The sequence below is a fragment of the Anarhichas minor genome, unplaced genomic scaffold (genome assembly GCF_050575085.1).
Source record: "Anarhichas minor isolate MPS153535 unplaced genomic scaffold, ASM5057508v1 ptg000002l, whole genome shotgun sequence".
Taxonomy (NCBI): Eukaryota; Metazoa; Chordata; class Actinopteri; order Perciformes; family Anarhichadidae; genus Anarhichas; species Anarhichas minor.
In genome coordinates this window covers 5,196,445-5,211,451 of record NW_027466448.1, presented here as the reverse complement: position 1 = coordinate 5,211,451, position 15,007 = coordinate 5,196,445, and the positions used below count along the sequence as shown (strand labels likewise).

At 41.0% G+C, this 15,007-nt stretch overlaps 1 protein-coding gene across 2 annotated transcripts in view; it reads left to right on the top strand.

The window, feature by feature from the left end:
* The window catches only part of LOC142945182 (mediator of RNA polymerase II transcription subunit 13-like), a 69,165-nt gene extending 60,707 nt beyond the window's left edge, over positions 1-8,458 (top strand). For both annotated transcript variants that reach the window (XM_076086614.1, XM_076086606.1), the window contains exons 18-31: positions 203-382; positions 522-751; positions 866-1,064; positions 1,185-1,473; positions 1,572-1,824; positions 1,914-2,102; positions 2,221-2,444; positions 2,575-2,717; positions 2,915-3,073; positions 3,383-3,547; positions 3,884-4,047; positions 5,206-5,370; positions 5,626-5,735; positions 6,614-8,458. In XM_076086614.1, coding sequence (XP_075942729.1) covers positions 203-382; positions 522-751; positions 866-1,064; positions 1,185-1,473; positions 1,572-1,824; positions 1,914-2,102; positions 2,221-2,444; positions 2,575-2,717; positions 2,915-3,073; positions 3,383-3,547; positions 3,884-4,047; positions 5,206-5,370; positions 5,626-5,735; positions 6,614-6,746 — 2,603 coding nt within the window. In that variant the 3' untranslated portion in view covers positions 6,747-8,458. The remainder of the gene's footprint in view (positions 1-202; positions 383-521; positions 752-865; positions 1,065-1,184; positions 1,474-1,571; positions 1,825-1,913; positions 2,103-2,220; positions 2,445-2,574; positions 2,718-2,914; positions 3,074-3,382; positions 3,548-3,883; positions 4,048-5,205; positions 5,371-5,625; positions 5,736-6,613) is intronic.
* Positions 8,459-15,007: the final 6,549 nt, after the last annotated feature.

Genomic DNA, 15,007 nt, shown 5'->3' with positions numbered 1-15,007 from the left:
CTCTTAAATACAGCCCTACTTCACAGATCTTTAGTGAGAATAGTATTTTAATGTATGTCCAGCTGCCTTTGTGTTATCTAATCTATGTATAGATGTGTTTTGTGTGTGTTCATTTGTTTTTGTTGTGTATGGAATCATGTTAACTTAACATGTGTGTGCATCTGTTTATCCTTTTTGTTTGTGTGTCTGCCAATCTCCACAGTGGTGGACATGAACATGTTGTCGTCCCAGGACATGGTCCGTATGCTGCTATCTCTGCAGCCTTTCTTGCAGGATGCGATCCAGAAGAAGAGAACAGGACGGACCTGGGAAAACATCCAGCATGTTCAGGGTCCACTCACCTGGCAGCAGTTCCATAAAATGGCCGGGAGAGGCTCCTACGGTGAGTCAACACATTCTTTGTTGTTTACTGGATGCTACCTGTCATGCTATAAACCTCTAAAGTGGTAGTCTGGAATGCACAGAAAAGTCATAATTTGACTGTAACTAACTTAAAATGTTACTTTTTCTATTTGTCCAAGGTTCGGAGGAGTCTCCAGAGCCCTTGCCCATCCCTACAGTGTTACTGGGCTATGACAAGGACAGGGACTTCTTGGCATTGTCCCCTTTGGCGTTACCTTTCTGGGAGAAGTTGCTGCTGGAGCCGTATGGGGGTCAGCGGGATGTGGCGTATGTGGTGCTGTGTCCCAGTAGCCCTTCTCTGCTGGCTGCGGCCCGCGCCTTCTTCCAGGAGCTTAGCTCTGTTTATGAGGTAAGAGATTGAAATCTGAATCAGAAGTATTGTAGAATTTCAACACATATTGTAATATGATGTCATAAGTGTTTCTAATGAGGGAATTAACAGAAGCTTTGACTCCGTTTCCAGACGTGCCGCCTAGGGAAGCACCGTCCTCTTGCCAAGGTGTCCAGGGACGGCCTTGTGCATGTGGGAGAAGAAGTAGAACCAGAAAAGCTGGAGGAGCTGGATGTGGACCAGTGGGTGACCGGACCCTGGGCTGGACAGCAGCACACCGACAACCTCAGCAAACTTAAACTCTACGCTTATGCCTGCAAGCAGCAGCTTGGTAAGAATATTCAAACGGACTAATCTAATATAATTAATAAAATATCATTCAGGCACTTCTATTGCACTCTATCCTATTTTTGAAATCAGTTTTTTGGAATGATTATTTTCCTTCTTGCAGGTCCCCAGCTGTCAGCCCTTGCTTTGGACAGCAGTCTTCTGTTGCCTCCCACAGTTCAGCCTCCTTTAAACCCCACTTCTTCAACCCAGCCTGCCTCTTCTGGGCAGCCTCAAGCTTGGGGCCCTGAAGGTGAACAAGCTCCATCGGCTGTCAGTACAGGAAATGCTTCGACCCCGACTGCAGCAACCTCAAACCAGACAGGGGAGACAACCCAAGGTGCACCCAGCGACTCTAAAGGGCCTTCCAGTGCCGCTACACCAGCCAACACACCAGCAGAAAACCCTGAACTGTAAGACCCAAATTAATGAGAAAATGACTCGATTTGTGCCCCACACATTTCAACTATTTTAATAAAAGCACAACTTCTTTCTTCTCTTGCTTTCTCAGCACGGCTGAGCAGGCAAGGATCGGCATCCCCACTGTGGCCGACACAATGGACAGCCTCGCAAACCCACCAGCTATTGTTATTTACATAGTGGATGCTTTTCTTAGCTCAAACGGAGCGAGAAATGAAGGGGGAGAGGAAGAAGAGGGTGACGAAGTGGAAGCCAGTAGCATTTGGCTACTAGGTCTACTTCGCTGCTACACAGAGATGCTACAGACTTTGCCTGAGACAATGAGACCTGCACTGGTGCTACAGGTAAGAAGTCAGAGATTTATGCTGAACAGAATCAAATAGAATTCACTCTTGCTCTTGTGATCATCATCTTTTCTTTCCATCTTGCTTAGGTGGTGCCGTGCCAGTACCTTCTCCAGCCGGCCAGTGGGGAGAGCCATTTCTACCTGCAACATTTGCGCTCCCTGTCCTTCTCCTGCTATTCCCAATGCAGACGTCTGCTGCCCCAACTAACGCACATCAAGTCCCTGACTGGCTTTGGTCCAGTGTCAACTGTTAACTCCGTGCTTAAAGGTCCAGAGGTAGGCATGCGAATTGAGCAACTTGTGTCATAGTATACACTGAAAATGAGTGTTATATACTTGCACATGCATATATGAATCCTCTTTCCTTTCTTGAAATCTGAATTTCCTCCTCCAGCATCCCAGCCCACTGCAGCTGTACACTCCCCCCTTCATCCTTGGTCCGACCCGTTCCAAGCAGCCAGAATCAGGGGAGATATGGGCAGAGCTCCCTCCCAAATACAATGTGCTCTTTGTCGGATACTGCCTATCACATGACCAGCGCTGGATCCTTGTGTCCTGCACTGACCAGCAGGGGGAGCTCCTGGAGACCAGTATTATCAACATTGATGTTCCCAACAGGTGTGGGAAAGTGGTTTATGGGCCTGATTCTCTGCACAGTTGTCCTTTTTAATAGTTCTTCTTTTGTTACTGTTAGATAGTGCGCCGATCTCTCGACGTATTTCATTGTTTTGTTTGTTTTTCACTTCAGAGCGCGACGTCCCAAGGTTTCAGCCAGAAAGATGGGACTGCAGAAGCTGTGGGAATGGTGCATTGGCATCATCCAGATGACCTCACTGCCATGGAGGATTGTGATCGGTCGATTAGGCAGACTCGGGCACGGAGAGCTGAAAGGTGAGTGACGTCCGTGCAGAAGAAACCGGGCTCTGATGAATAAAACTTACTGATGAGACTGATGAAGATGTAATGAATACCTGTTTGTTATTTGGAGAGTGATATACTAAAACACATTTCATATCGCTAAATATCCCTGCTTTTATTTATTTTTTCTCATTTGCACATGTTTCTCCCACCCTCTCTCTCTCAACCAGACTGGAGCTCACTCCTCGGGGAGCATTCCCTCCATTCAATCGGGCGCCAGCTGAAGGAGGCCTGTCGAATGTGTGGGATCTCAGCTGCGGACTCCCCCAGCATCCTCAGTGCCTGCCTGGTAGCCATGGAGCCACAGGGCTCCTTTGTGATCATGCCTGGTTAGTAGCCTGTCCACTCTGTGAAACTGTGATTTAATGATGAGGATCTTTATGGTTATAAAAGAACAATATCAGATATTGCAGTGCACTAGAATTGCTTAGTTTACAAAAAAACCTAAACCCACAAATTAGGTACAAAATGTTCTACATATTGTGCAGATGAGAAAAACTGTAAATGAGTAGTATATTAATGTGATATTAGGCCGTTACATTTGTATTTTTTTTACAGCTGATTTAAAAACATGCTGTATTTTTAAGACCTTGTACAAATAGACACCTCTCCTTTGCTGTGTTTCTCTCTGCCTTCAGATGCGGTCACCATGGGCTCAGTGTTCGGACGCAGCACTGCTCTGAACTTGCAGACGTCGCAGCTGAACACACCTCAGGATGCTTCCTGTACACACATCCTAGTCTTCCCAACTTCTGCCACCACCCAGCTGGCACCCAGCTCCTACCCTACTGAGGACAATAATGGTAATAACTAGCAAAATAACAGTCATACCGTGTTATTATTGTAACATTTCCTATTTTGTCTTGAGACAAATGCAAATAACCCCTTGTTTAAAATGATTTAGATATTATTTTGTACCAACAGGTGGCATCTTTGTGCTAAAACATCTCTCCCCCACAGTCACAAATGGCTTGTGCAAAACATGACGAAGTTCCATTTAGCCTTGTCCCTTTGTGGGAATATTAACTGTGTTGGTGTGGAATGACAACAAACTGGAGATGTGTTGATGTTAATTACCCAAGCTAAAGCTCATTGGGGCTGTGCTGACATTGCTTTTATCTCTTGTTTTCTCCCCTCAGACGACATGTTCGATCTGCCCTTTCCTGATGAACTGGAGAACGACATTGGCCATGACATGATGCTGATCACAGGCAACCTCCACCCGTCCCCCAACACCTCTCCTGTGCCCTCGCCAGGCTCTCCGTCCGGGATGGGAATGGGATCACATTTCCAGCACACCAAGGTGAGTCATGAGCCGGTGGAGAGAAATCATCCTAAAGGGACTTGAGCTGTTGCAAATGATCCCTCTTACAAAGGAAAATAATGACATACTCTGCATGTGGAAAAAAAACATGCTGCTGTATTTACACCCTACAACGTAGACATTGATTTTGAAGAGGGAAGGAAGGCTGTGTACTGATTTGACTTTGCACAGGAAGCATACAGGGTGTAATCAGATGTAATAAATCTAGCTAGGCAACCTCGAAATACCTATACAATGAAAAAACATATATCACCTATAGAGTATATCATGTACAGTATAATAAGTATTTTGATTGCTATGTACAACTGTTAATTACATAAATATTTTATGGGAACTATGATGCATACCTCAGGTTCAGATTTTGTACTTTGAGGTATGGCAGCTTCTTTACTGCAGTCCTTGCTGACTGACACTTAACTATTTATCGAGCAAGAATCAGAATTATCGTTTTGCCAAGTATAATAGATGCACAGGAATTTGTCTTGGAGGCACAGGAGAAGAGACATGTTGACAACCTGTACTACACAATATTTCATTGAGTACTGACAAACTGTGGGAGCAGTGTGTAGCTGTACAATAACATGTTATAGGTCAAAGTAACTGGTACGCATACTTATGTTAGCTGTGTATGTCATTACCGCATTGACCTGCAGGCTAAAAATGCAAACATGTAGGGAGTTATTTTGCAAAAAACTTTCACTCGATGGGAAAAAAATATCAGCTCATGAGATATTTGTTGGTTGAAATTACTATTTTTACTCTTTAAATGGTGCTTTAGGAGCTTTATGTATAACTTAAACTATACTTACAGTATACTATATATCTTCTGATCTACAAGGATTGCATGCAATTCTGCGTTTAAGCACAGCTCAGAACATTGGAAACCAAATCATTAGCAGATGGCAATTGCTGAACTACAGATGTCTCTTTTATTACAACATAAAAAAGGGTATTGTCAGTACTCTTTTCATGAAAATGACATGTTTTTGTTAAAGGAGTTAAAGGAATACAAACCACTCATGCCGGTGCGAAGCCTTAGAATTGAAAGATGTAGATGGAAGAATAAAATGTCCGAGGATTTGAAAGGATCACAATAAAGGTTTGTAATTAATAACTGGCCTTCACCTGTGTGCATAGAACCAGGGAGAGCGCTTGCTGTCCAGGGACAGTCCACCAGAAGAGCTGAAGCAGCAGCCGCTGGCTCTGGGCTACTACGTCTCCACTGCACAAGCAAATGGACTTCCTCATTGGTTCTGGGCCTCCTGTCCGCATGCTGAGAGCCAGTGTCCACTCTTCCTCAAGGTACTCAAAACACTGCATGTGTGTGTGGGTGTGTGTGCGCGTGTGTGTGCGTGGATGTGTGTGTGCGTGTATGTGTGGGTTAAAGAGACAAAGACTATTTCATTTGAGAGAAAGACATACAGAGAAAGACGAATTTGTCCAGAAATACTTTTAATTGTGTGATTAAACTTTAAAGATGCACACACAGCTGCTCAATACTGTATAGCCAGGAATGCTTCAACATTTGACATGGTGCCCTTTGTTTCTTTACTTCAGGCCTCCCTCCACCACCACATCTCCATAGCTCAAACAGATGAGTTGGTGTCCGACAAGACAAAGAGGTCCCCTCACCCCTTAGACTCAAAGACCACCTCGGATGTGCTCAGGTAAATACATAACACATGTTGACCCTTTAGATGTCTTTATCACCTGCTGTATAGAAAGCAGATACTGGAGGGTGAGTACAAAGCCTTCAAAGCCGTTCGCCCATGGTCTTATTCAACTATGTATTCAAAAAATCTGTTCTTTATGAGTAAGTGTTACATTTTCATTAAGTAACATGTATTACCTCAGTAACGACAAATACTTTTTCTTGACATTGCAATGTGTGCGAAGAACAGATTCATGTGTTAAAGTTGTTTGTTTATCAGTAATAGCGTATCATAATTTGCGTATGTATCATAACTGAAAAAAGATGATAATAATGGTTTCACATAACATTACAAAAACCTGTATTTATTGTTTCAATGGTCTTGATTCAATTTGAATTTCTCATTAATAATTGATTATTAATAAAGATATTATCAAAATAGAATATTTTGATAATATCAATACTTGGAAAAGTGCTAAATGTGAAATTGAGAGTATTTTACTTGCCTCTCGACGGCTCTCAATATTGCGACGGTTAAGGTGGGCAACTCACAGCTAACGATGCTAACAGCGCTAACTGTGAACAAAGCACAGAGAAGCTCGGCTTACGACACACACACAAGAGGGTGAGCAGCTTCATTCTTTGCTCAGATAGACATTATATTTACACAGCAAATAGTTGTTTGCTGCTATATTAATGTTCAGAATGTTGAATAGTGAACCTTTAATAAATGTTCAATATCAATATTGGGAGTGAAAAACCCATTTTTTATGTATACTATTATGATGAAGGAAATCAATGTAAATTGACGGATAAACCGTTGCAATATTTATAATTTAAATATCTCTAAAAAGTCAGAAATTGTTGCTAAAATTGTTTATTTTTCAAACACAGGTTTGTATTGGAGCAGTACAACGCCCTCTCCTGGCTGACGTGTACCCCTGCCACCCATGACCGCCAGTCCTGCCTGCCTGTCCACTTGGCTGTACTGATCCAAATGTACAACGCCATCCTGAACATGCTTTAACTGTGTGAGACTTCAAGGACGACTCTAGGGGGGGGGGGGGGGCTGATGGTTTCCTTCATTTCCTCTGTGCCTACGCTTCCTCCTTCTGGGCACCAGAGAGCACCAGAGCTCTTTTGTTGCTTCGGGTTGACATGGATTTAATGGCTGAATAAAAGACAGGGCAAGTCAGACTCTCCCATGCCTGGAATGTAATTAATAAGAAGAGAGAAATGCTCTGAATAATAACGTAACGTGTTAAACCACGACACCCGGCAAACCCAGTACAGTTTGTACCTTCACAACTGGTCCTGTGTCAGTTATGGTACTTCCTGAGAGGGAGAACAGATGGATCTATGCCCATTTTATTGACATATCACAGTTACTTTTTCCTGATCAAAATAGCATTATGTCCCACTCGGGCTACACCTCTCAGTGGCATTTGAAGAAGCATCGGATAGTTACAGAGAAGCTGTTTACGATTCTCTTTACACCTTCACCTGTGAAAAGGGACGTCTGTGCAGGGCCACATAACTCCATATTGTACAACCAGCAAAGTGACATGACTACACAAACACATGGCTTTGTTACATCAATGGCGCTTTTACATTTTTGTATAGAACTGCACTGTTGAGCTTCTCGGGACTTGCAGTCGGTTGATGAAAACTTCTACTTTTACTCTGAAAGGGGCACTTTTTCCTCACCTTCCAAAGTGTTGTGGATATGAACACAATGGAAAATATTTGACCAGTTAGGACAGAAGTGTTGTTTATAATGTAAGACAAACATTTGCAAAGAATTGAGACTTATTTTTAATATTTAAAACAAGAAAAGGAGAAACTTAAACAAGGCCTTTTTCCCAATTGACTGTTAATTGTCTTGGGATCTGAAAAAAAAAAAGAAAATGTAATTTTAATGCAATTGTAAAGATGCCATATTTATACAAATTATATCATGTCATAGAATTTGATATAAATATATAAATATATATATATGAATATACATATATATATATATATTACCTCTTCCAAGCAGGCACTTAATGATGAGGACGATGGAAACAACCATCTCTTTAAAAGTGGACACAGTATGAACATTTATCTTTTTTTTTTTTACTTTCTACAGATACTGAACATTTTACCTTTTTATTTAATGAGTTTAAATTAAACTAATTGATGCAGGAGATACAGTATACTCTATATTTATAAAGTGTTCCTCCTCTGCTAAAAAAAAACTTGAAATAGGCAGTAGAAGACCATGGTATTTGAACATTGCAAGGTTATTAAATATTTAAGAACGATGCTTTATTTCATTGGCTCTCCGAAATGATGTCAAGCAAACCAATAGAAAGGCCCGTCTCTTCAGCTTCACCCAGTCTGCTCTTTGTTAGATTTCTAGCATGTTTGTATATACACTTTTCAGCTGTGTTTTGGGGAATTTTCTTAAAGCTGTACATTTCATGCTGGTTGGTTTACTTTCATGTGATTCATATCAAAGTATTATTTTGTTTTTGCTGAGCTTTTTTTTGATATACAGTATACAGTACAAAAGTCATTTAATTACAGCCAAGAGGTTGAATTGCCAAGTAAGTGTACACAAATGTACAGACGAGGGCAAGTTTGCAAAACAATGTTACATCTGTCATCACTTTGAATATCAAACAGATCCACTTTAGTGGGAGAGATCTGTTACTTTTACACTCTTTTTTAGTAAATTATTAAAACTCCTGAAAATGATGTTGTGTTGTGTTTTGATCCAAAATACTTTAAACCACAGAAAGCTATGTTCTTATTTCATTTTGTTTATTTGGGTAATCAAATACTGATAATCAGTATGCAGTATCAGTATATACTCAAGTAATGCACTTCAGTACAAATGTACTTTTTACTGCACCACATGTATCTATTGTTCAGGTTAAAATGTCATCCAAAACATATGACATAGATAATATAACATAAATGATCTTATAAAATATGATGCATTTCTATAAACTAAATATAAAAAATAAAAATATTCAGTTAAAATTGGTTTGACTAACAAAACAATTATGTACTCGCATAAGTATCATGTACATTTTCCGGGCCTTTCCTCGTAAAAGAGTATTTGTGAAGCGAGGTATACTTTTACTTAAGTATAGGATCTGAATACTTGATACTGATAATCAACTTGCAAAGTACATACAGTATATTAAAAGGCTAATCAAAAGTATTAGAAACACACACACACACACACAAATCAGATGAGTTCAATATTTATTTTGAATTCCCTCAAAATTCTCTCGATATTTCTCCGTGATTAGATAAGTGATGATGTAGATCACTTCAGCTGTAAAGGCTGGAGCTCGACAGCTCAAAGACAAAATGCTGTGAATGCAGTTTGCCTCAGGAATACTCATAATCTATCGAGCCGTGAAGATAAGCCTTTTATTACTCTGTGCTGTGAATAGATGTGAATCATAGTTTTCACACACTTTTCATATCACAACATACAAAGAGATTACATCTCAGGCTGTGCCATAACAAGCATTTCTTCTGTCATTGTGAGTATGACTGAATGATAACCTGACCTTTACTGACTGGTTCTTTGAAGCTAATCAAAATAATGAATCATACTTCTGAGTGACAACTGTATCACCCGGCTGTTGTCCTTCCTGTTCAACAAGGTAGTCTAGTTACATAAGATGTGGTGGGCTCACTCATGCAAACAGGAGTGCCACATTACCGTCCCACTGTAATCACAATGAGGAGAACTGAAGCCTGCTGCAAGCTCCACGCCACAGCGGCATGTTTCAAGTTTGATTTCATAAACTTGTAGGACGTACTGACTCATGTCTCTTTTGCACGATTTTGATATTAGTCCAATTAAGGACAGCCTCAAATTTAGGAGAGTCAACTGCCCGTTACGTTTGTGTGTGTGTGTGTGTGTGTGTGTGTGCATGTGTGTTAAAGGGTAGGGCATTGTGAAGGACTAGACATGAAATATAGTAAATGCATTTGCCAAAGAAATGTTATGCACTAAATTAGTTTATTGTGTGTATGTAATCATTCTAAAGGTTGTCCTCTTGAGGGGAAGTAAGAGCTATGCTGCTTTTGTGTGGTGAAGTGGGCGAGTTAGAATATGTGAGGACAACAGAGATAAAGAGGTAGGTGAAGGAGGTTATATTTGACCATCAGGGTCACATAAAATCCTTGAGTGGAAAACTGCATTTTAATAGAACCTAGAAAAGCCTGGTGGACAAGAAAACGACACAAAAGTCAGTCTTTGAGGGACCGGGCAGTTCGAGGACACCATGAATTAAAAGGACTGGGTAGCTGAAGAGTCACTTGTTGTGGTGGGGCTGTCTAATGGCCATCACAACTGGAGGCAGTGGACCCTTAATTGACTGCAATGTGTTTTCCACAGCTGGCCTATTAGACCATGGCCATTCACCTGTTGCCTTGCTTGCCAAGTGCATTGCTGCAGCCAAATGGACTACAGGCTGGACGAAGGAGGCCAGGGTCTGGCCTGACGTAACATTAGCGCAAACACAATTAGAAGTCAATGACGTTTTATGTCGCTTTTCTGCCAATAGTGCACCCTGCAAGACGACAAGGTTGTTCAAAAAAGCCCCCCGTAAGAGAGCGAAATGGCCTCTTTTAACTGAATGGTGACATGTAATGGAAATGTTTTTTAGAGTCATATTTAGACAATACCAGATCAACAGATTCTAAAGCATTATGCCAACAACTCTAATTTACAATAACTAATTCTCAATTATATTCGTAGATCTACTATAAGAGCGAATGTAATCGATACACAAAAAGAGCAGAATTGAAAGCAACACAAAGGCCAGAGCTCACTCACTAGCTGGAAATACTGCAAAATGATTATATTTGACGAGTGGAACACCTCTAATCTCACCAAAAAGGGCTGATCATCAGGTATACTTCACGAAACACAGTAACATGTTTGGCGTAATTCAAATGCTGCTGTGAGTGCAGATCTTCACAGAATCAACCATCCTGTCCCCCCTCGGCCCAAAACAGAGCAGAGGTGTGTGAAGGATCAGGGCCCTTCTGTCACTCCAGATGACCCATGAGAGTGCTCCACTTGCAGGCGTGACTTTGGCAGGGCAGATCCATGTGCTGTTTTGACATGCCCTCTCCCTCTGAAGTAGAGGCAGCTGGGGGCTGTAGCTTCACACCGCTTTGTGGATGGTGGTGAACGCTGCTGGTTTTTTCTGAACTTCAAAGAGAGAGGGAAAGGGGACATACAGCACACACACACACACACACGTACACACACACTGTCTGGTGTCTGTCATGGCGGCGGTCATATGGGGGGGGGATGGACAACGTGGTAGGTCCTATATCTCTGCCTCAACCCTGATATGCCAGCCAGGTCAGCAAGGGTTCAGGCGCTCTGTGAGAGCTGTGGGTGGTACAGGTCAGGGTCATCACCATCTGATGTGCAAGCCGTGAGTTTGGGAGGTTAAAGGACTGAGAGCTCCTGCTTTAATTTGACGTGACAAGTTCATGAATTGCTTTCTCGCCAGGTTTGCCATGCTTAATATGTCAATGGGACAGATGCACACACTGAGAACTGTGTGTTAACTGGTTTACTCCAATCAGATATGATTGGCAAATAGATAAACACATCACAAGCCTATATCTCGTTTCTTTTGGCACTAATGTACATATGTTTTAAAGGATTAATTATTTGTGTTAATTTGATGTACTCTTATAGTGATTACATTTTGATATAACGTAAAATTTTGCAAGTTTGCATTTGCAGAGAATGTTACAGTTGTACGGTGGAGGTGTGGTGGTTCTGGAGAGGCGGAATGATCTCAATCTGCAGCTGTGCTCCACATGAGCCTCCATCCAATAGATCAACTCCCATGCAATTACAACTAAAACAACTCTATTATTATTGTTCTTTAAGGGGCCGCCTTTATCTTTGTCGCCTATAGACTTTTGCCACCAGCCCAACATATTAAAGTGAAAATAATTATTTAGTTCAAAAACACAAAATACAATTTCTAAAACTTGACAGATTCTTTCCAAAAAGACATCACAATTACTGTCGATGTCTGGGTGATCAAAAACAGGCTAATCCCCCCCCAATTTAAATGTGGTCTAACAGTACCACTGTCTGTCTATGTAAATGATAATAATAATAATAAACAGAGGAGGTCAGTTGCAGTTATGCGGTCATCAGTACTCGCTTCAATCAGTACCCACATTTTCCTGGTGCTCCAGTGCAAGGCCAGCTCCAGCCAAACAAATCCTCCGCCATCTTCCAGATGGGCTCCAAGGAAATGCAGCTCTTGGCGCAGCTTACACTCAACGCAGAGAGCCATCGACAGCTTTTGTTTAAAGGGTCCCTGCTGAAGCGACAGAACATCTGCCAACTCAGCACGGCAGCCTGGTCGGAAACATCTGATTTTGTCTGGGAGTGCTTTACATCCACAGCCTCCGCATTTGCATAAATAGTTTTTGTTAGAAGGGGGCCGCCGAAAGGAGCACACAGAGTTTGCGATTCCCCTTCCTGTAAATCTCTCATTGCAGGGTATTACATCCTTCAAGCCAAACGAGAACTCCACTTAACACTTTAGCCAATGTAAACAGAGGAAGATAAAAGCTCTGCGGACTTCAAAGCGGTCCCTGTGCGCCCCTCTTCTGCACACATCAAAACGCAAGAGAGAAAACAATCTTCATTTATGTTGGATATAAAAGTTTGAAGGACATTAATCCTTGATGACTTTATGCCTCAAGCAAGGAAGGCTGAGTGGGGAACGTAGGTCTAGAAGGAAACCATGGATGAGGACTGGAATTTTGTGAATCAGGGGAATGTTTCTCAGCGTATAGCAAAACATGTTAATGAACCGGAATTATTTCATTGTAATCAGTGACACAGATATGTGATAAGGAGTCTACTGGTGTACTAGATTCACTGAGTGTCTAATAGTATTCTTGTCACATATTAGTTGGCCACGTTTGAATCTCCCACCGATTCTTCACTGACTCATTATAGTATTTGATAAAAGTTTACCTCTAATTAGAATTTTAATTTGGAGAGTTGAAAGATCAAAATGGGACTTGAAAGTCCTAATTAGGAAAGTTTTAAACAGAAAAAAAACATCTTTTGATGAAACTGCATATTATATAGTTAGTTTGAAGTTATTTTGGAAATTCTATTGGAAATGTGGCTTTCCACTGCGTATACTGCAAGATGATTTGTTTGGTACATCTGTCTGCTGGAGAGACAATGCTTAAACTCAGTACTTTTTGAGTTGAATACCTTCTTAATAACTCTTAACATGCCATGCAGGCGAGTACTGTAAAGTCTGAAACAATGCAAGATTGTCTTTCTGATCTTGATTACTATTGTAAAACTAATTGAGCAGTAAGCCTGTCCTTAGATGGCAGGGAAACAAGTAGCAAACCGATGTGTGTCGGTGTGGCTTTAGCATATTTAGCCATGTGATTTGGCTTAGTCATATTTTCCTCATAAGGCTGTTAGAAAGCTGACAGTAGTAGAAGCTTAACTGTAAGCTTGTAACAGCTCTTCATCATGAGTCAATACATCACTTACCCAGTAGCACTGCTGTTAATGAAAGGACATAAATATTAATATTCTAAAACAAAATATCTACATATTCAGGCTTGCTATGCATCTTGTATTCAGAATAAAATATAATTATTGATTCATAATAAAACATTGTTGTCATATATATTCTTTGATACTGGAGTGTTTCTGCTGATTCCGAAAACCAATAAGCCATCGCACACTTTCCACCCTCGCTTGGCATCATGATGAGGCCTATCAACGCCTCTGAGATGTAAAGCACGGCCTCTCCAGGCTCATCGGTACATTATTTAATTCATTACTTGACCTAATTATTAAGAGGAGCCAGTCTGCTGCTGTGATTGGCTGAGACATGTTTGCCGGCTGTAAAACACCCTCCGACGGCACACCTGTGACCTAATCACAGTGAATTTCAATGCAACATGCGCTGACGGAAAACTGCCACTCTTGCAGGTAATTATACACTCCTGTTTGTGATGGCTAGCAATTGCAGTGTTGTGTTAAACAACAGCCTGTTGTTGAATTGTTCTGCTTGTGATCATAGCTTATTATTTTGTTTAATCATTACATACATATAAGCTGAGATGGAACTTGCATGGGAGAGACAGAATGCCGTTTAATTAAAGAGAGGACAGAAGGTGAAGGTGATTTTCAAACTCTTCCTTACTCGTGCAATGTCCTCCATGCCCACAAGGGAGAGTTGTTAGTCAACAGATGAACAAGCATCTGCATATTGGAATAGTTCACGTGCTACACTTATGACTGAAGCTTTAATATAACATTAATTTGATCACTTTCCCATCCTCTTTTTTAATTAACTTGTGACCAGTCAAATTAATTATTAATCATTGAATTCACTTTGTTCTAAGGAGGCATTTAGGACACACATGTGACAGTAAGACATATAAATAGCGATAGGGGGAAAAACTAATACAAATACATAGAAGTTACATTACATTACATTACATTACAGTTATTTAGCAGACGCTTTTATCCAAAGCGACTTACAATTCAGAGTCTATCACATTTCTACACCGTAGGCACAGCTACGGGAGCAATTTTGGGGTTAAGTGTCTTGCTCAAGGACACATCGACATGCGACTAGCAGAGCCGGAGATTGAACCGCCGACCCTCTGATTGAAAGACGGCCCTGCTATCCACTTAGCCACAGTCGTCCCAGAAGTGCCATTTGGGTGATAGTCATGTAAAAGTAAAGACAGTGACAGTGAAAGAAATCCGTCAAATCTCTGTAGAATATTCAGACAGGAGGCTGTTTGTCAAGTCTTTTTTTTTCGTGTTGAATTTTACTTTTATTCTATTTTATTTTTTGGGAAATCTGGAGTAAAATACCATCTGTAAGAGGATAAGAATGTATTTCTTCCCACGTCCTTCTGCTATTTCATCACATTTCAAACAATTGAGCGTCATTAAGAAATAGCAGAAATCACAAGTTTGGACTTGATAGTCTGATAGGTGGGGCCAGTATGAGGGAAGAAACCGAACACATTCAGTCACCTGCCTATGAACACCACACTAACTATACACTTTCTACTTTTAGAGGATCACTGAAGACATTATTGCAAACTGCTTTTACTATTAATATTTGTTTCGACCTGCATTCCACAGCGGTTTTCATCCCTTAAAACCCAATCAATAACGTATAGAAAAACTCTCCTCCTCTCCCCTTCTTGCTCTCTTTCTACTGAACAGGAGAG